This window comes from Monosiga brevicollis, genomic scaffold (genome assembly GCF_000002865.3).
Source record: "Monosiga brevicollis MX1 MONBRscaffold_10 genomic scaffold, whole genome shotgun sequence".
In the NCBI taxonomy this organism is placed as follows: Eukaryota; class Choanoflagellata; order Craspedida; family Salpingoecidae; genus Monosiga; species Monosiga brevicollis.
In genome coordinates, this window is record NW_001865047.1 from 118,457 (window position 1) to 138,208 (window position 19,752).

At 57.2% G+C, this 19,752-nt stretch overlaps 4 protein-coding genes across 4 annotated transcripts; 2 read left to right on the top strand and 2 right to left on the bottom strand.

Annotated features, from left to right (window-relative positions):
• Positions 1-2: 2 nt before the first annotated feature.
• On the bottom strand, positions 3-2,207 carry MONBRDRAFT_8161 (uncharacterized protein; the record flags this gene model as incomplete). The annotated part of the gene is made up of 5 exons (XM_001745843.1): positions 3-775; positions 912-1,074; positions 1,181-1,313; positions 1,384-1,517; positions 1,809-2,207. 5 exons carry the CDS (start codon positions 2,205-2,207, stop codon positions 3-5), a joined length of 1,602 nt encoding a protein of 533 aa, XP_001745895.1.
• Positions 2,208-2,725: 518 nt separating this feature from the next.
• MONBRDRAFT_32388 (uncharacterized protein) lies at positions 2,726-4,364 on the bottom strand. Its single transcript, XM_001745844.1, has 4 exons — positions 3,912-4,364; positions 3,615-3,723; positions 3,380-3,471; positions 2,726-3,240 (listed from the first exon to the last, which is right to left on the bottom strand). Exons 1-4 carry the CDS (start codon positions 3,994-3,996, stop codon positions 2,858-2,860), a joined length of 669 nt encoding a protein of 222 aa, XP_001745896.1. The 5' UTR covers positions 3,997-4,364; the 3' UTR covers positions 2,726-2,857.
• Positions 4,365-4,803: 439 nt separating this feature from the next.
• Positions 4,804-8,621, top strand: MONBRDRAFT_37042 (uncharacterized protein). Its single transcript, XM_001745711.1, has 4 exons — positions 4,804-4,904; positions 5,604-5,782; positions 5,962-6,056; positions 6,207-8,621. Exons 1-4 carry the CDS (start codon positions 4,817-4,819, stop codon positions 8,032-8,034), a joined length of 2,190 nt encoding a protein of 729 aa, XP_001745763.1. The 5' UTR covers positions 4,804-4,816; the 3' UTR covers positions 8,035-8,621.
• Positions 8,622-8,959: 338 nt separating this feature from the next.
• On the top strand, positions 8,960-19,581 carry MONBRDRAFT_32390 (uncharacterized protein; the record flags this gene model as incomplete). Its single annotated transcript, XM_001745712.1, has 27 exons — positions 8,960-9,076; positions 9,222-9,257; positions 9,426-9,496; positions 9,590-9,759; positions 9,907-10,057; positions 10,190-10,288; positions 10,969-11,056; positions 11,079-12,157; positions 12,422-12,525; positions 13,288-13,527; positions 13,662-13,703; positions 14,352-14,449; positions 14,683-14,742; positions 14,935-15,419; positions 15,537-16,088; positions 16,219-16,503; positions 16,593-16,665; positions 16,787-16,988; positions 17,098-17,278; positions 17,419-17,566; positions 17,654-17,756; positions 17,892-17,973; positions 18,102-18,219; positions 18,307-18,530; positions 18,605-18,708; positions 18,794-18,974; positions 19,399-19,581. Exons 4-27 carry the CDS (start codon positions 9,605-9,607, stop codon positions 19,579-19,581), a joined length of 5,037 nt encoding a protein of 1,678 aa, XP_001745764.1. The 5' UTR covers positions 8,960-9,076; positions 9,222-9,257; positions 9,426-9,496; positions 9,590-9,604.
• Between the last annotated feature and the right edge of the window lie 171 nt (positions 19,582-19,752).

The following is a 19,752-nucleotide window of genomic DNA, read 5'->3' on the forward strand; positions in this document are numbered from 1 at the left end:
GTTCATGTTGATTGTAGAGCGCGTTGTGTTGCGTCGTGCACGATAGCACTGACAAAGGACTGGATCCAGCTCAGACTGGGTGCAGGGTGAGCAGCATCCGCTGTCTCGGCTGATGTGTCTGTTGCTGGGGATGGGAGTTGTTGGGTTTCTTCAAAGGCTGCGAGAACCAAATTGCGAATCCAAGGCTCTAGCCAGACAGGTTCTTCCAAGTCCACTGGCTCGTCATCCTCCAGACCCGGCTCCGGTAGCGGGCTGGATGCTGGCTGGACGGTGGTTTCTTTTGCAATGAAACCGGTCTCCAAGACGGTACGGGTGGCATCTTGAACCACGCCCTCAACAAAAGGCTGCATCCAGGCATTGGTCTCGATGGGCGCAGCAGCACTCGCTGCAGGTTCATCAGGGCGGGTGGCCGCAGCTTGCTGCGTGGCTTCCTGGACAACACCTTGAATCCATGCCTTAACCCAATCCGGGCGCTCAAGCAGCTGCGCGGCGTCAGCTCCCTTGCTGGAGCGTCGTCGAGCAGGAGCTGAAGACCGAGTAGCCTCGGCATCTGCAAGGTCGGACGGGTCGTGGCTGGCAGTAGGTTCAACAGCATCGGGGGGAGTAACTGCAACAGTAGCAGCGGCGGCGGTAGCGGCAGCGAGTAATTGCGGATCGGGCGCCTGCGGTGACTCGTTGTTCTTGAGTTCCTCTTGCAGCATTTTGAGTGAGTGCGCGCGGCGGCGTTGGAGTCGGTCCAGCATTTCGGAAAAGTCTGTTTGCATGTCTCGGATGGCTGCACGAGTCAAAGACCGCCCATGGGCCCAGCAAAACAATTCAGTGAGCCTTGGATTGTCGTGCCACGCCTAGTGACAAGTATCAATCCACTCAGCGCAAGGTCGTGTGTCGTGAACTCTGATCAAAATGCCCACCTGCCATGGAGCGGCGCTTGGTGACACTGACGGCTGATTCACGACGTGAGGTTTCATCACCAGACGCGTCGGCCTCTGGCGTCGGTTCAGGCGGGGGCGGTGACGCCGGAGGAGGCGTCGGCGGCACGGGTTCTACAGCCTCGGCCGATGGGCGGATGAAGCTCTTTGGGGATGAACACAGGCCCGTGCAAAAAGGAGGGAATGAGTAAAGAGCATGAGCAAGTGTGGCCCGATCAAGCGCAGGTGGAACGCGTAGTATCTGCTCGTACCAGGCGGGGGCCAGAGGGTCGAGAACGGCGTGTATGAATAACGTGCCGTTCTTGAGTGATTCGCTGACGAGCTTCTTGGACCTTGGCGTTGCGCGCGTCAACACCCTCACTGGCCAGGGCACGGAGGGCGGCTCTGTTTGGGGAGCCAGGGCAGCCAGGGCAAGTTGAGCACGTGGAGCGCGCACATGGCAAGACACACGCACCCACGGCAGGTTGGCACGTAGGCTGACCGTAGTTCGCAAAATCGCTTGGTGACGCCATCGACTTCTTGAGTCACTTCAAGACGCGTGCGTGTGGCTTGCCCGAGACTGCCAGCGGTAGCTGGGCGCATGGTGCCCTGTTGACCAAGGCGGGGGCAGGGGGACGCGCGGGCGTGAGCACCGGGGCAAGGTGGCTCAACGCGAGAAGAGGGGGTCCGGGTATCGGACCCAATGATGAGATGTGGTGGTCATGGCTGTGTGCGGCCTTGAGCTTGCGTCTTGCGGTTGTCGCGTTGCCGATCGGGCCGAGCGCACCTAGACGTGCAAGAGGGCCAAGAGTGAAGATGCGGAGGTAGGGGAGAGAAACAAATAGAGAGAGAGAGAGAGAGAGAGAGAAGAAGAGGAGGCGGCGGCGGCGGCGTTTTTACCCGTCGTGGGGAACTGGGGGCAGACTGGACACGCCGGGGTGGGGCATCATCAAGAAGGTTGACCCGATATGGGGAACCCACGCGGGAGCGATCCAGGGACGCGTCCCGAGGAGGCTGGCCAAAGCCGCTGTGTTGGCGGTCAAGGGTGGCGGAGCGAAGCCCTGTGCGGGTACGTCCGAGTTGCTGCACAGCCTCGACAACAAAATCGTTGTCAGGCACGCTCAGTTGGTTCTGTGGTCGAAGCTGCTGCCGACTCAAATGCGCTGGACAGGCCGTATGGGGCCGCCGCAAACTGTCGGCCGGTCTCGTGCGGCCCATACTCGAGGGGTGTCCGCTCTTCGGTCGCCGCTGCTGCCGCGCCGGCGGCGGCGAAGCTGGAGGTCGCGGTGACAGACTCATTGTTGTCCACACGTCCCCCAATGCCAGCCCCCTGCACCCAGGTGCCCACCCCCTTGATCTCACCGCCCTCTCACGACGACACTCTAGCAGCTCATCCCGCGCAAATCGCTCACACACACGCAACACGCGCGCACGAGAGAGAGAAAAAAATTCCGAAATTCATAATTTCACACACACACACACACACACACACACACACACACACACACACACACACACACACACCACGACAAGTGTGAGATTGTCTTCGTCTTGTTCGTCGGGTTTGTGTGTGGGTTGGCCTTGGGGTGCTGGAAGCTTCTGCATCTTGTCGACTCTGCGGTGCGCGAGCATGGACGTGTCTGACATGCTCTGGTGTGGTGTGTTTGGTGGACGGGTTGACGACAGCGTTGGACCATGGTGTTTTTCTTATGACACTGTTACTCTGGTTGGCAAAACTCGCTCCGTATGTGAAGGAAGGAGACTGGCCGGCAGTCGTTGAGCATCAAGTCGAGAGAAATGACAAGCTGTGAAAAAGTGAAAGGAAGGCCTTCCAATTATTTTTCTTGTTGTTTTGACGCAACAAACACCGGGACCACACCCTCCCGCAAAAAAGAAAACCAGGCGAGGCAGCACGCTAGGCCGGCGTTCGTCTGTTAAACGCGCCCAGTTTAACGGCGGGAGCGGAGCTTGCGGAGGTAGAAGTCGAGCTCCTTGCCCTCCAGGATGTAGCCGTCGCAGCGACCGCTCTGGCCGGGGCGGGACGACACGCAGGCGTACAGACGACCAGCGGCGAACTGCTCCTCGAGATGGACATCGACCTTGGCACCAGCCTTGCGCTCCTCGAGCTTGCGCTTGAGGTGGTTGGAGCGGGGCTTGTTGAGGATGGCCTCGTCAACCTCGGATTGGTTGCGACCACCTTTCTTCTTGCCAATGGGAAGACCGTAGTGGGTCTCGTACCACTGCTTGAAGGGGGTGGCATCAACGACAATGATGGCGTTCTTCACCAAAGTCTTGGTGCGCACAAGCTCGTTGTTCGACGCGTTGTAGACGACTGTAAGCACAAGAGCCCCCCAAAAAAGGTCGCACGCAAACAATCAAAACAAGTGAGAAACTGACTGGGCAAAAACAGGAGAAAGGCAAAAGGGGACCAGTTGCGGCTCGGGTGTAGATACAGAAAAAAAAACACTCACCATCGATGAGACGAGTCTTGCGGGAGACGCCCTCAGAGCCCCACGAGAAGTTACCGGTCTCAAGACGAAGAGCACGGAACTTGCGGTTGCCACTGCAAAATGAATCAAAGAATGCGTGAGAAAACAAAACCACGCAACATCGTATGGCACAAGCTCTGCCATTCGTCGGCGTGCCACCACCGTCTGAAAATCAACAGAAAAGCGAGCAGCTGCAATTGCCGATTGAAACACTCACCCCATGGTGCGGATCTCGTGCACGCGCTTAGGACCCGCAAGCTTGGTCAGCGCCGGGGGACGACCAAGCTCGTATTTGCGCTTCATGCGAATAGGCGCAACGCGGGCGCCTAGTTAGTCATCACAACCGCATGGGATGTACGCAGACACACAAGAAACCGACGTGAGCCAGAAGCGCAGCAACCAAGATCGTGGGACCTGTGCGCAACTTGAGCGAGTGTTGTATACGTCTGGGCCCGGCGTGGGTTCAACCACACATGGGCAGGAGCAGGCTTGGGTGGATAGTGGGATAACTCACCGGTGCGGCGCCGCTTGTGGAACTTGTCGCGCGAGATACCCCTACAAACCAACAACACCAGCTCGCCAGTCAGCAACAGGTTCATGCTCGCGCAAACAAGGCAGCGTCCATTCCGTGCCACGTTTGGCTGCGTTGCTGATATAGTCTCATCTCCCCACCCGCCTGCCTGCCTGCCTGCCTGCCTGCCTGCTGATCAACGTCCTGCTCCATCATCATCAAAAGTCCAGCCGACACAGTCCAAAGGACGAGCTCGCGCACGAGTGCCTCAGCCCCTCCTCAGAAAAGAAAAGCCGATGCACGCCAACGTGCCCCTGACAAGGACCTCCATCCAGCACTGCGGCTCTCCCTGCCCTTTCCCATGGCCTCCAACCAGTCCAATCATCGCTCCCATCCCGGCTGCCAAAACGGAACAAGAGGGCACCATGGCCAGAAGGACGGGGAACAAGACGAGCGAAGCGCACGTACATGGTTGCAGGTCCGGCTGGGAGGAGGAAAAGGCATGAGGTGCCAACTTGCTATCATTCTATCCCGGTTTTCTCCGCGTGGAACTATACAAATTTCTGAATAGCTTCTTCTCTTATTTTTCCCGCTAATTTGATTCAAATTTAGATGCGCTTCAACTTGAGAGAAGAGAGAGAGAGAGAGAGAGAGGGAGAGGAGAAGCGAGAGCGTCAAGTCAGAGGAAAGTTCAAACCTCACAAAGGGTTAGGGCAAGGGTGAAAAAAAACCTCAAAGGACCAAAGTGCTTCAAGCCCCCGTTTTTCTTTTGTTTCCACAAGAATTTGATCCCCTGAACAAAAGAAATACTCAGTCACATGTGGTAACGCCTCGGTGCAGTGTGTAGTGTGTAGTGTGTGTGTGTGTACGCCATTGTCGTTTTCAGGGAGCGAAACAAAAGAACCACCATGGCGGCGACACTACTGGTCAAGGCGGCCTCCCGCCGGTCCCTGGCAAATGGCAGCGCGATGCTCCGACTGGGCGTAAATGCAGCCGGTAAGTTGAAGACCAGATTCATATACTTTAGACACCATGCTATCCAGCGCCCCCACTTTGGATCCCCCATTCAACCGCCTTCACCGCCAGGCAGCCCCATCTTCCGGCTGCCCTTGGTCATGTCATCTCTTGTCTCTGGCGCATGAAAAGAGCCAAAGACAAAAGAATGACAATGTTACAAAGGCTTGTCTCTGTGTGTGTGTGAGAGAGTGAGAGAGAGAGAGAGACACACACACAGACTGAGCGAGCGAGCGACGGAGCGAGCTGTGTGCTTCTCAACCAAGACCCTCGCTTCCAGAAGGCTTGTTGTCTGCAACCGGTGCCTTGGAGGGTGGGTTTGGCCTCTTGCTTGGTTGGGGCGTTGCTGGCTCGGTGCTGTTTGTCCGGCCCACACTGGGGGTCGTTTCAACAGCCGCCGCCAACTGGCGCGCTCAGCTCAGCTTTGCGGTCAGCACCTCAGAGGGGTTTTATCCCTCGAGTTGTTGAGAGGCCATCAGTGCCCTTACCGACCAGTTCTCACAAGCACACAACCTCGTCACCTGCACCTTGACTACTCTTGTTATCGTCTCTTCCACACCCATCACCAACACCTTTTCTGCGCCGCTGCCATGTCATCTCCTCTTGCTCCACTTTTTTTTTTTTTGGGCCTTGACTCATTTGTGTGTCTCTCCCGCACACCTTGCATGCCATGATGAGCAGTGCGCCATCAGTCAACTGAGAACAAGCTTGTCCGCGTCTTTGTCGATGAAACGGAGGTTCACGTCGAGCCCGGAACCACCATCCTTCAGGCATGCGAAGAGGCCGGTGTCCAGATTCCTCGCTTTTGCTACCATGACCGCCTTTCCATTGCCGGCAACTGCCGCATGTGTCTCGTCGAGGTGCGCATATGATAACTTTTTTTTACACACACTTGCACCCCACATGTTCGAGCCAAGTACATGTTAGGGGCCTTCGGTGCTTGGGTGCCTACTGCATGGCGGCATCTTCCGTCGACCGATACCAAGACATTCCGATTGACCAGGATTTCGGTTCCTTCCTGCTTTTTTTGTCTTCTCAGGTTGAGAAGAGCCCCAAGCCCGTCGCCTCGTGCGCCATGCCCGTCATGCCTGACATGCGCGTCAAGACTGACTCCCCCAAGACCAAGGCTGCCCGGTATGCCCTGCGACAAGCTTTTCGTCGACCATGAACACCCCCTCTTCGTCTCTATTTGTTTCATTTTTCGCGTTCACAATGCTGCCTGCTCACATCATCTGTCAACTCATTTTCGGCCGTGACTCTTGACTTGTTGTTTTCAATCCACAGCGAGGGTGTGATGGAGTTTCTCTTGGTCAATCATCCTCTCGACTGCCCTATCTGCGACCAGGGTGGCGAGTGTGACCTTCAGGATCAGTCGATGGCCTTTGGCAGCGATCGTAGCCGCTTCCACCCTCGTGATGGCAAGCGTGCGGTCGAGAACAAGAACATTGGCCCTCTCATCAAAACCATTATGAACCGTTGCATCCACTGCACACGCTGTGTCCGCTTTGGCTCTGAGGTGGCTGGTGTGGACGAGCTCGGTACGACCGGTCGCGGCAACAGCATGCAGATTGGCACCTACATCGAGAAGATGTTCCACTCTGAACTCTCTGGCAACGTCATTGATCTTTGCCCCGTCGGCGCCTTGACCTCCAAGCCCTACGCCTTTACTGCTCGTCCCTGGGAACTGCGCCGCATTGAGTCGGTCGATACTCTGGACGCCGTGGGCTCAAACATTGTCGTGAACACCCGCGGCGGCGAGGTCATGCGTATCCTTCCTCGCGTCAACGATGATGTCAACGAAGAGTGGATCTCCGACAAGACACGCTTTGCTTACGATGGCCTCAAACGCCAGCGTCTCACTACGCCTTACGTTCGTGGACCGAACGGCAAGCTCCAGGCCGCCGAGTGGGAAGAGACCCTCGAGCGCGTTGTGGAAACGCTCGCCAGTGTCGATCCCAGCAAGATTGCCGTTGTGGCTGGCGGCCAAGCCGATGCCGAGGCTCTTGTGGCTCTCAAGGACCTCATGAACGTGACTGGCGTGGAGCGTCTGTACACCGAGGAGCGCTTCCCCATGGGCTCGGGTGGCACTGACTTTCGCAGCAACTACATCTTCAACAACGGCATTAACGGCATCGAAGAGGCCGACTTGGTCGTCTTGGTCGGCACCAACCCCCGCTTCGAGGCCCCCCTCGTCAACACTCGCATCCGCAAGGCCTTTGTCCACAACGAGCTCGACGTGGCCCTGGTGGGCGAGGACGTTGATCTGACCTACGAGCATAAGCACCTTGGTGCTAGCGCCGATGTGATTGAGCAGATTGCCCAGGGCAAGCACGCGTTTAGCAAGCGCTGGGCCGAGGCCAAGCGTCCCATGCTCATTGTCGGTGCCGGCGCCCTGCAGGGTGAGGACGCCGATGCTCTCTTCGCTGCTTGCCAGCACCTGGCCTCCACTTCCAAGTCGTTCGACAGCGCCGACTGGAAGGTGCTGAGCACCCTCCAGCGCCAAGCCGGTCAGGTTGCGGCTCTTGATCTGGGCTACGTGCCCCAGCCCGACCTCAAGGATGCCGAGGTTGTGTACCTCATGCACGCTGACAACGTTGATGCTGAGGAGCTCAAGGGCAAGACCGTGATTTACCAGGGCTCGCACGGCGACCGTGGCGCTGCTCTGGCTGACATTATCCTGCCCGGCGCTGCCTACACGGAGAAGGATGCCACTTTTGTCAACACTGAGGGCCGCTCGCAGATGACTCGTCGTGCCGTGACGCCCCCCGGCGCTGCACGCGTGGACTGGGAGATTGTCCGCGCCATCTCCTCCTTCGCAACACAGCAGCTGCCTTACGATGACATTTTCACCTTGCGTGCGCGCATGGCTCAGGTCGCGCCTCAATTGGTCAAGTACGATCAGTTGGAGCCGGCCAACTTTGCCCAAACGGCGGCCAGCATGGCCACCAAGCAGGCGGTCAGCAAGACGCCTCTCACGGTTGAGCAGAAGGAGCTCCGCGACTTTTACATGACCGACCCCATCTCTCGCGCCTCAGTGACCATGGCCAAGTGTGTCAAGGCGACCCAACATGTCGACGCTGACAAGAACTACAAGCGCACCGCCACGGCTTAAGAAGTGTGCCCAGCTCTCCTTTTTTTCTCCTTTCACCTGTATATGCTTCCAGATCAATAAAACTCTGTGCATCCGCGAGGCGGTCTAGAGCTTATTTCTGGTGGCTTTTTGTTCGGACCCGCTGGTCCCACGGGCGCGGCGGATTGGTATCTTTCATGCCCATGACTCTTGTTTTGTCCTTTTCCTTAACTTGTTTAGCAGGTTTTGTTGATTGCCGTTTTTTTCTTTTTCCCCCGCTTTTTTTTTGCCCTCTCATTTTTTTTCACCTGCCCGGCGTTGTGTAAACCACCTTGACGTCGAGTTTTGTCCCTCCCCATCTTTTCTCTCCCTTGTCCTCTTGCGCTCGCGCTCTCCCTTCCTGCCTCTGGTCTCGTTTTCGATCCTTCTTTCATTTCTTATCCCTTCCACCTTCTCCTCGGCGTCATCGTGGTGATTCTACTGCATGTTGTCAAGAAGGCACGAGGGTGGGGACCCAAAGGGCTGGACGCGTCTTCTCCGCAAGCCGAGCTCTGTCGGACGCAACGCAGCACGGTCCTTTGCTGATGAAAAATGATGCCTTGGCCGGAAAATTAAGTCTACAAACAATGAATCGCATCTTTGCCTGATTCGCATCAATCGTGAGGATTGAGTTGTGTGATGCAGCCAGGTTGGAGGAACCTCGAACATCTGGATGACTCCTCCTGAGCTCGGCGCTCCACAATACTAGAAATTTTAAAATCCATCCCTCTAAAATCAATCAGAGCGCGAGAGAAAGAGAGAGAGAGAGAGAGAGAGATTTAAAGAGAAACACACACACACACACACAGACAGACAGAGAAATAATTTTGTTCGAGGCGTCGTGTCATCAGCGTGGCGGTGCCAGTTTGAGGCGTCTGGTGGTTGGTGGGGCGAGCTTGTGGCGTGGCCTTGGTGAGGCGTCGGCATCATGGAGGCGAGAGGGCATATGCAGGAGGTGGCGTTGGACGATGCCGAGTATGATGAGGATGGACGTGTGCACGAGGCGCAGGACGACGTGGCCTTTGTCGATGTTGATACCGATGAGGTAGGTGGCTACTGGCGGACATGCAGCTACAGGCAGGGTGGCGCTCGATGCGAGAGCCAGAGAATTTCTCGGCACATGGTCGCTGTGGCGGCTGGTCTCTCGAGCTTTTCATGGGACATGCGGCTCACATGGCGGGGAATCATAGGGCGATGCAGGGGAGCTTGGTGAGCTTGAGACCAAGGTGAGTCGGCGATCGGCTGCAGGTTTGCGAGCACACCGTGGCGTGACGGCTAGTATCTGATGCTGCATTGCTGTCAACTTGTTGTGCATTGGTTGTGTGTGTGTGTGTGTGTGTGTGTGTGTGTGTGTGTGTGTGTGTGTGTGTGTGTGTGTGTGTGTGTGTGTGTAGCGAGCCAGCAGCCAAGGCGGAGCAAGCCCCCAGGGCTATGGTCAAGCCACGCAGTATCTCAATTCACGGGTGTGTCCGTGGCGAGACGCGTGCGCGGTCCCGGTGCAAAGACTCCGTTTGCTCGAGCTTACCAACCGTCGAGGGGCCGGGCGACACGAATTTAGGGCTTTGGGTGGCTGATGGAGCTGGACGAGGACGAGGATGACGAGGACAGTCGGCGACCCCTCTTGGAAGAGCTGGACATTGATTTGCCCAACATTATCTACAAAATTCGCTGTGTTCTCGTGCCTTTTGGCATGGATCGCTCACGTTTGCGCAATGATCCCGACTTTTGGTACGTCAAGCGTCGAGGTGCCGCGTTACAGGCTCTGGCTGGCATCAAGCGACAAACTGTTTTCGGGGGTTCCCCTTTTTCCCAGGTTGGCGAGCTCACCGGCGGTCGGGCTGGTGTATGCATGGCGCCCCGTGTTTCGCGTGCTAGGGGTCCACTGCTTGTGGTCATCCTGTATGCCGTGTTTAGCCTCTATGGTCATTTATCAGTGGTGTCATGGATCATTACCATCTGGATGGTGGGCTCTATTCTACTCTTTGTTCTTGGACGCGTGTTGGGGGGCGACACGGGCTTTGCTCAGGTGCGGAGAAATGCGTGGGGCGGAGGCCAGCGGGCGACCAAAGTCTCGATGGGGGCTGCCCATGTGGCCTTGGGTGACGCTCATTCACGTTGATTGCTGTTGCATTTGCACGCTCTTGGCACTCTTGAGCAGACGTTGGGCGTGGTGGGCTATAGCGTGTTGCCTTTGATTCTGACTGCAGCGCTGGTCACCTTGCTGCCGCTGCCGGAGACGCTGCACGTCATGCTCAAGGTAGGATGAGTTGTGTCCAGGCTTGTGTGGTCATTTCAGAGCGTGCTGCATGCTGACCCGCTCGCTTGCGCGTGTGTGTGCATGACCATGTTGTTCTCAGGCCGCTGGGGTGGGTTGGGCAACTTTCAGTGCGGGCAGTCTGCTTGCCACAGGCGAGCTGGAAGCCAAGCGTATCCTCTTGCTTTACCCGATCCTGCTACTATACGTGTATTTTTCTTCTCTCCACTCGGGTGCCTAGCTGGCCTTTTTTTTTGTGCTAGGCCCCACGCAGTCTGTTCGTTAGTGCCTCATTGCCTTAATCAACTCCCATTCTCCTTCCGCTGGCACCCTGCCAAGCAAATCTCAATGTCACCGTGACCCATCTTCTGTATGCCGCAACGCAATGTCTTTTACCCAGAGTGCCTCACCTCTGATGGTGCCTCCCTGTGATTATGAGAGAGAGTGAAGGAGAAAGAGTTTGAGAGTTTGAGAGAGAGTTTGAGAGAGAGAGTTTGAGAGAGAGAGTTTGAGAGAGAGAGTTTGAGAGAGAGAGAGAGAAAGAGAGAAATAAAGAGCAAGAAAAGCACAACTACCACTTGTAACAACAACAGGGAACGAGAGAGAGAGAGAGAGAGAGAGACACACACACACACACACACACACACACACACACTTTTTCAATTTTTTTTTTTTTTTTTCAGGACGACAGGCATATGGAGAAGCCGGGTGGGCCGGGGGGTCGCGTTCACTGGCTGGATCTGATTTCCACTTGGCACGCGTGGATTGGATGTGCGTGGGGGGTTTGGTGTAGGTGTGGGATTGGGTGACTGCAACGGCCGTGAGCAGGACGGGGTTGGTTGCGAGTCAGTCATGGGCAAGGAGGAAGGACGAGAGCCCTCCGGGTCGGGGGCGGAGGAGGCGGTGTGGCGGTTACCCGAGACCACGGACGTGAAGCAGGTCATGCCGCAGGTGCAGGCACAAGCACAGGCCGCCACCAAGCTACAGCAGCATCTGAATGGCCAGCAGAAGCAGTACGAGCACGACCTGGCCTTTTTGAGTAAGCTTTGCAAGCTCGAGCAGCAGCATGCCCAGGCCATGGCAGACTTGTGTCGCAATTACGAGCGCACTGCTCCAAGCATCAATGCCTTCTGGTCCATGGGCTCTTGGTCGCGATCCAGCGAGGTCGCTGCCGAGGGACGAGCCGGACGCAGTGGAAGCGATGCTGGTCGGAACAGTGGTGGTGGTGGTGGTGGTGGTGGAGAGGCTGGCAGCCCAGCACATTCGTCCGAGAGATCACACGTGACGCCCGTTCCAGGCGCTGCGGTGGATCGGCCAGCCATGAAGACGTTTGTGCAGGAGCTTCAGAGTCACGCCACGGTTCAGCTGGAGGCGATGCGTGAGTGGGAGGCCGGGTGCTTGGAGCCCCTGACGGCTGCTCTGGGGGACATGCGACAGACTCCCACGGCCATGCAACTGGTCAACAAGCGCCTCGGCGCTTTGCAAAAACTCCTGACCAAGCTCGAGGTGGAGACAGGCTTGTACCGATCCAAAATGATTGAACTACAGGAGGACGAGCTGCTCGCGGCCAGCGCCTACTTGCCCACTAGTGCCGAGCATGCAATCATCATGTCGTCGCAAACTCCGTATCAAACGGAGGAGGGCGTCGGCACCCTCCCCGATTCTGTCGAGGACGACCTGGCCGAGCCTGATGCCACACCAGTGGTATCAGCAGCCGATTCTAAAGTCGCTGCCACGGCCACCGCCACGGCCACTCAGCCTGCTCAGCCGCGTCGCTTGCCCGACACACTGACAATCCCAGGAGCCACGTCGTCGACCACGGCCCCGCCGCTTGTCCCTCTGACACCCCCGCAACGTCGGCGCATTGCCAAGGTCTGCTCATGTTGCCCAAGTCTTATTTTATTCTGTTCCGACCCCAATCGGTTTCCATACATTCTTGCCTCGGTCGTTCGCGAGAGGAAGAGAAGGAGAGAGAAAGTGTGTGTGAGTGAGTGAGTGATCTTTTCTTGCTGCGTGTGTTCGCGAGCATGAACGCGTGAGGAAGCACAGCCGACTTTTTTTTTTTTTTTTTTTTTTTGTGAACTTGTGACTCCCAACAACAAATAATCATGGATGTGAATGGCACGGGTTGTTTAGATTCAAAGTCCAGCTGTCCAGGCCTCCACGCGCGAGCGCCACCTGCTCACCAAGACCTACCAGAAGCTGTTGGGTGATTACCAGCAAGTGCATGACGAGGTATGGTTCGTCCCCATGGGCCCTTGGATGTGAGCGTGCACCCGTTGAGCGAGATACCCCCCCACCTCCCCCTTTTTTTTTCACGTGAAAGCATGTTTGCTACCTGCAACCAGGTGTTCGGCCAACAGTTACCGGCAGTGTTGTTGCAATGCAAGGAAGCGGGCCGGCGATGCCACCGCACGCTGACGACGGCCGTCAGTACGTATGCACGAGCGACGGTGCATGCAAACAAGCTCCACAGCTTTGGTGCCACGCTGTCGCTCTTGGATGACACCACGGCACTCGTTGATGGCAGTACATCATCTGCCTCTGCCGAGGATGAGCCACCAACAGACCATTCCCTCGCTGCTGGCGAATCTTTGGCTGATGCCGCCACGGCCTCAGGCGCCCGGACCATGCCGGTCATGGACCCGCTCACTCGCATGCTGCGGCTGGCGCCGGCGCCTCGTCCCATCTTTTCACGAGCACTCTTTGCGCTTGCGCCGCAGCGCATGCATGAGCTCGAGTTTGACCACACTTCTTGGATCACTTAGCCCGCCAAGGGCCCGACGGACGGGCTTCCGATGTACGAATAACGACGGGTGGTTAATTGGCTCGGCGCCTTTTCTGCTGTGCAGCGGCTTGCTTGAGACGCCACCCTTTCGCCTTGTGTGTCGCTTGCTGCCCTTTCCCTGCCAAGACCGGGCCATCCAGAGAGCATGTCAATTGATGCCGCTAACCTTGCGAACAAACTGGCTGTTTCATGCATGATGAACGATCCGGCGCAGGTTCGGTTGTGGCCCTACTCCCCACGAGTCAGCCAGCGGCCTGCTGAAACTATCGCGGCCTGCTGAAACTATCGTGGCCGCTCATTTTCCACTTGCTCCTAAACGGGACCAGAGAGGAACGCAGGGTCACGCCAGCCTTAATTTGTTACGGTTCAATCACAATGTCATCCCTCCGACACAAAGGCAGAGAGACAGAGAGAGAGAGAGAGAGCCGCAGACCTCAGAAGAGAGACGGCAGCGGTGAGATGGAGGAAGACATGAATAGAGGCATCAGGAACCTAGATATGAGACATGGAGATATTCTGATCGGGAGAGATCGTGACCAGGAGATCGAGAGCGGGACCGATGGGCAAAATAAAATTGCATGCATGTAGGCATGTCAAGCGACGAGCATCCCAGCTGCCGCCCACATCAAGGTAGGCGTGGGGCGGGTGGCGGACGGAGGGTGGCCTGGTATGTGATGTGACGAACTACAACAGCATCAGCACCCCCTCAAAAAGTTTAAAACTTTCGGGACATGGGGGTGAAGGGGTTGCTGGCCCAGCTCGTGCGGGTCCTTGAACGTTAGACAAGCGATGTTGGCTCGGGTATGTGCCCGCCCAGTTTCTCGAGGCCTTGCCCCCCGCCTGCGTTGCTCGGCTTCCTCTTGCATGTGGCCTCTATTTCGTAAATTGCACCACAATCAAAGGGCCGGACATACCTCTGTCGTCCACAGATGCCACAGCCCCCTCAAGCGTGTTTGAACAAAACTTGATCTCTCGCTGCGGGATCGAGAATTTGTTTGCGTCTCCGCCCACGACTCGTGTTTTTCCACAGCCGTCCAGCAGTGGTGCCGCGCTGGAAGACAGTTTTGGGACAAGGGTGATCTACATACCAGGTGGCGGACGACTGCCTCCCCAGCCCCTCCTCCCTGCGCTCGAGCTCTGCTCCAACAGCAGCAACACCAGAGACAGAGCCTGCCCACCTCCACACTTACCTTCAGCGACGGTGGCTCGCTCTCGTGGCAACACAGGGCAGCATCGCGAAACGGCTTTTGGCTGCCTTTTGTTGTTGTCCATCACCAGCATCAGGCACTGTGTGCAGCAGCTGACAACAATTTCATCCCACTCGCCCACTCAGTCCTGGCGGCAGATATCATCACTCACTCGCCGGCTATCAAGAGGTGAGTTAACACCCGTTCAAACCATCTGTCTGTACTGCTGGCACGCTGCAATGAGCCAGACCACCGTATGGTCCAATCTTCTGCAGCCAGTCTCGCGAAACCGTGCATTCCACCCATGCTCTCAAGGCATGCACATACACACTCCCACACTGCCCCGCCTTCGGACCGGACCAAAGAGCAGCTCCTCTTCGGTAGCTAACCATTGTTGCCCGGGCCCTGGGCCATCACCGCAGGTCTCCCAAAAACGCTTTTCTCAGAGGCTGCCACTTACTCGAGCACCGCGCGCAGCGACGGTGCGTTCACCATCGTTCAACTCGGATCCTGGTGTCGTTGTGTGTGGTGTGGTCCACCCGCATATCTCTGCTCAAGCCTTTTATTTTTCTGACCTCACCACTTCATCTCACCTTCCCCTTTCATCGCCGCTCGTCTCTGCTCCCTTGCTGCCAGGCACGCGTATACAGTTCCCCATTTGCTTTGGTTGTCAGCCTTGGTCCTGCCTGCAACCAGCCCCGTCGTCATGAATGGGAGCGCCACTCAACCTTTGCCAGCCCGGCAGACATTGACGCCTCCCTCTTCTCCACGGGCCAAGCCCAAGCGCAGTTCAACGGACATGACCATCTTTGATCAATTCCTTCCTTTGCTTGCTCGCGACCTCGACGACGATATTGAGCGTCGAGCCTCAGGGGACGAGTCTGGCCGCAACAGCGCCAAGACAGTCACCGATGACGTAGAGAAGCTGGGAGCCCAAGGCAATGACCAAACTTCAGCCCAAAACCACGCTCAACCCCCAGCAAGCGAAAACGAGCACAACGAGCCCGTTGCCGACCAATCCGTCCTTGCTTCACCCACCTCGCCCACCTCGCCCACCTCACCGACATCGCCTTCGGTGCCCACCTCCCCGACTTCGCCCACTGCTCGCCCACAATCCCCCGGCTCGCGTGGCTCTCGCAGCCCGCTCCCCGACGATAAGGTAAGGCCAGGTTGCCCAAAACTCGCCGTGGTTTTGCTGATCGTACTCTCCTAGCCCTCACGTCGTGGTCTGGATCCTGCTTGTTCTCAACGGTGGCTGGTCTCTCGGCTCGGCCAGCCACTGGATGATGTGCTCCGCCCTCGCTTTTCGTTGTCGCACAAGTCATCCATGACCACGCTGGAGGAAACTGATGATGAAGACGTTTTTGAAGAGGAAGACGAGGAAGAGGCAGCAGAGGCCCCTCCCAGCCCTACACAGCGTTGCGCGACAGACAGCGACGCTTCTACTCTCACGGCGTCGCCACTGCACCGCCCTTCGCTGGGCCCTATGTTGAGCCTGAGTCAACATGCCAGCAGCTCTGAGCTGCAGACCGCCATGGACACCTCGGGGGCGTCGTCCGGCTCCATGGGCGTCTCGAGCAGCTCTGCCAGTCCTAGTGCCGACGGACGTCACCTACCCAAGTCACCGCTGAACCCGGCCAGGTCTCGCTTTCGGTCTTCTTCGCCCTTGCGCGCCTCGCAATCCGCCCCTCGCTCGGGCTCGGTCAGCGAACAGAGCAGCAGCACCTCGCTTCGCTCTGAGCAGTCGTACATCTCCTCAGCGACTTCGGCCACCTCCCGCCGGCGCAAGCCCTCGCAAGCTCAAACCGAGGGTGAAGACTTTCTCGAGGTTGGACATGACTCCTATAGGTGTTTCTCATTCATTTGCATAGTCTTTTCTGAAAATCCTCTCTTTCTTTCTCTTGTCTCATATCAACACCTACACCTTGTTCGTGCCACCTGGCTTGCTCGCTGATTAGGTGACAACTGTGCGGGCGCTCAACTTTCTGAGCCGCGCCAAGGGACCCCAGCGCCAGGGCTTGCGCTACATCCGCACCGTTCTCCGCCATCATCAAAAGTGGATCACCTCCGATGCACTGCTGCGGGGCATGGTGCGCATCTATTGCAACGACGACCAAGACGAAGCTATTGGCGCCGATCGAGATAGCGTGCGGCTCAGTGTCGTCACTTTTTGCACGTGGTGGGCCCGCGAGGCCAATCTAGCTCAGGCCACGCTGCGCCGCATTGAGCGCTTTCTCGAACAGGTGCGCACCAGTCTCATTCCATCTGCTCGGTTCAGGCCCTGGCCAGCCTCACGCGACTCTTTTAATTCTTTTCCCTCCCAATGTATCAGCTTCCCACCATGGCGGATCTGACCAAGCCAGAGGCGCCCAACTTGCATTTGGAGAGAAGCGACATTTCCATCGGTACGCTCATCGTTGTTCATTGGCGCCCCCGTTTGGTTCTGTTGACAACCAGCGATGAGCCACCCACTCGCCTAGTGCAAGGATACTGACTTTGCGCTGTTGTGGTCAGTCCTTGAGACAGACTCTGAGGCCTTGGCCAAGCTGCTCTTCAGTCTGGATCTTGAGTACTACAAGCGTGTCACTGTGGACGATCTCTGGAGTGCCGAGCAGCCCAACGCAACGATCAGCGCTTGGCGCACGTTTCTCAACAACGTCTGCTCCTTTGCCGCGGCCTCCATCGTCCATCACCAGGATGCGCGCACGCGCGCCATGTTCTTCTCTCGGTTCGCCCGCCTTTTGCAAATGCGCGCATCTCCATCTTGCACCTCGCTTTGCCCTGGTCGTATCTTTACTCAGTCTGTTTGACACGCATCTGCGCGTACATCTTCTTAGCTGGATTCACACCTGCCAGCACCTCGTGCTCCAGGGTGACATCAACATGGCCCATCGCCTCATGTCCTGTTTTCACAGTCCCATCCTGGTGCGGCTCACAGCCACGCGCCATCACTTCTCCTCCGACACGACCACGGCCCTCAACAACCTGGCGCAGCTCTTCTTCGACTCGGATGACGAGGTAGGTGTTTGAGGCATCTTGCTGGGTTGGTTTCGCCAGCATGACGAATGCCAGCCTGCAGTTACTGGTGGCCAGGCTGCGGCTTCGTGGCCTTTGTTGGTTTGTGTGTGGTTCCCCTGATCCGGCCAATGTGTGGGCAGTTGTATCTGCAGCATCTGGAGAGAGCGGCTTGTGATGAAACGCTTTTGTGCATACCGACCCTGGAGCATCTGGTGGCTGATCTTCGAGCCCAGCGAGAGGCTGCTCAATCATCCCAAAATCCTCACAAGGATCTCGAGGGGTTGATTGGTACGTGCGCAGTGTTGTCTCCCGTCATCTCACGGCGCCGCGTGCTCATGTTTCGCCGTCGATGACCAACCCCATATTGTGTGACAGACGTCCAGACCGCGATTGACGACTTTCTCATGTTTCAAGTCCGCAGCACTGCCGCGCACAGGCAGCCTTCGCGCCTTCGAACGAAACTTATTCACATTCTTTCGTAAGCCAATCCTCCAACCCCTTTCTTTCTGCAGACACATGCACGGGTGCATGTCCGACTCACACGACTTTCTTGGCTCTGGCCATCCTTTTGGGGCTGTCGCTCTGGATTTGAATCCGCGGGTGAATGGGTTAGACATGCGCCATCTGAGGATGCCTTGATGGCCGCGTCCAACATGTGCGAGCCCAGCATTGTGCACAGCCTGCGCACCTACCGGGTAAGCTGCCGTGGGACCCGAGCGTTGCCGCCCATCCATGAACGGCAGGACTCGCGTGAATCAGATTATCAAGGCTCTACCCACTGACCTTGTGGATGCATTCAATGCTGGGATCGGTGATGGGACAGGTACAAGGGCGTGATGCCATGAAACGAGCTTGCTGTGGCTCGAGCAAGCCCGAACTATTTGCTCGATGGCTGGCCGATGGTCGTCGGCCCCTACTCTTTGACCAGCTTTCGCGCCAAGGTGAAGAGCGCATCGGATCCGAGCCAGGGGCTTGAGCGATCCGCACGGTGGCTCACAGCGGGTTCGTGTGGTCGTGATGGTGGGCAGGCTTGAATATGCCATCGATGGAATGTTCGCGGGTGGAGCTTGAGTTGCGCGTGCAAGATTTGGTCACGCAGCTGTGGTCGAGCCTGTGGACCAACCGCAAAGCGGTGTCGGAAGAGGATTGGGAGCTGTGCCAGCAGTTGGTCCCCTTGTTTCCGTCCTTTGCGGTCATGGCGTCCAGCGCTGATGCCGTGCGCCCCCATGATGTGGCACAGGTGCTATACGAGGTAGGTTTGAACGGTTCACATCGAGCAGCGGTGATTGGTCGTGCCGTGATGCGGCTGCTTGTTCGGTGGGATAGGTTCACTTGTATGGCAGCCATCGTTGCATGCCGCATCTGTTTGATCTCAGTCCTGCTCCAGCGTCACTGCTGGCATGTGACCATTGCCAACAGCCCATCCAATCGTGAGTGGCATTACACTTTTGATGTCACCTCTGAGACAATCGCTTGGCGCACTCACTGACTTGGCGTGTGGGGGCAAACATGCAGGTTGTGTGCAACGTGCCAGGACTGCGAGCGCCATGCCCATGCGGAATGCTCACTTTTCATCAGCCGAAACTGCTCCGTGCTTTTCAAAGCCAAGCCCATTTTGGCTGGTGCTGGTCGTCTCCAGCAAGCCGCTTCATCTGCCGCCTCGAGCGTTGAGCGGCGTTCGGCATCGAGTACTGTGGTACGTCCGCTTGTGTCATTGGGTCTTTGGGATCTATCGATGGCGGCCCTTGACTGCGTTCTTATGGATACGGTGGCGGCTTGGGTAAATAGACTGGAGGCCCACGTGGGTCTTTTCAAGAGGATGGCGCTGCCTCTCAGTAGGTGTCGCTGCTGAATGGTGTCTGATGTGTGCGTCGTTGTGTGTGCTGACCGAGTGGCATGGTGGCGCATAGGTCGGGAAGCGTGTTTAGCCAAAGTTCTAGGCGTTGCAGTAGCGGCGTGAATTTGGGGGCGCTTCGACTTGAGGTTTGTGAGGAGCGCACCGGGGGCTTGTCTTCGTGTGCAGTACAGGCGCAGGCAGGGCCGACCGTTCATCGCACTCATGATCTTCAATGCTGCGTCTTGGTTGCTGATTGACTGTTGTTTTGTTGTTGTGTTGACAGCGCCACGATTCCATGGATTCAGATGGCTCAGCCATGTCCATGGATTCATCAACACCGCCGGCGCCCATGCCATCGCCCCTCACGATGCGGTCGCACGGCAGTGGGCCACGCCGCATGGTGAGCACGATTGGCGGACATCGCATGCTGGCACAAATGGAGGGGCAACGCCTCCGAGATGCCTAAGCCTTCCAGGTCTTTGCTCCTTGCACTTTGCCCTTTGATACCGACGGGCCTTGTTGTTCATATGTATAACCGCCCGCCCGCGGGTGACCCCTCCCCCCCAGATCGCCTTGTTCATACGCAGTCCTAATTTTCTGACAATTACATCATCACAAGACACACCATCGTTGTTGA

Bases quoted from the DNA above. Each gene is read 5' to 3' on its own strand.
- MONBRDRAFT_32388 (XM_001745844.1), bottom strand. From the start codon at position 3,996: ATGAACCTGTTGCTGACTGGCGAGCTGGTGTTGTTGGTTTGTAGGGGT. The intron at 3,724-3,911 runs GTGAGTTATCCC...ATGACTAACTAG, and splicing joins CCACAAGCGGCGCCGCACCG to GCGCCCGCGTTGCGCCTATT. The intron at 3,241-3,379 runs GTGAGTGTTTTT...TTGTGCTTACAG, and splicing joins CAAGACTCGTCTCATCGATG to TCGTCTACAACGCGTCGAAC.
- MONBRDRAFT_37042 (XM_001745711.1), top strand. From the start codon at position 4,817: ATGGCGGCGACACTACTGGTCAAGGCGGCCTCCCGCCGGTCCCTGGCA. The intron at 5,783-5,961 runs GTGCGCATATGA...TTGTCTTCTCAG, and splicing joins GCCGCATGTGTCTCGTCGAG to GTTGAGAAGAGCCCCAAGCC. The intron at 6,057-6,206 runs GTATGCCCTGCG...TTCAATCCACAG, and splicing joins CCCAAGACCAAGGCTGCCCG to CGAGGGTGTGATGGAGTTTC.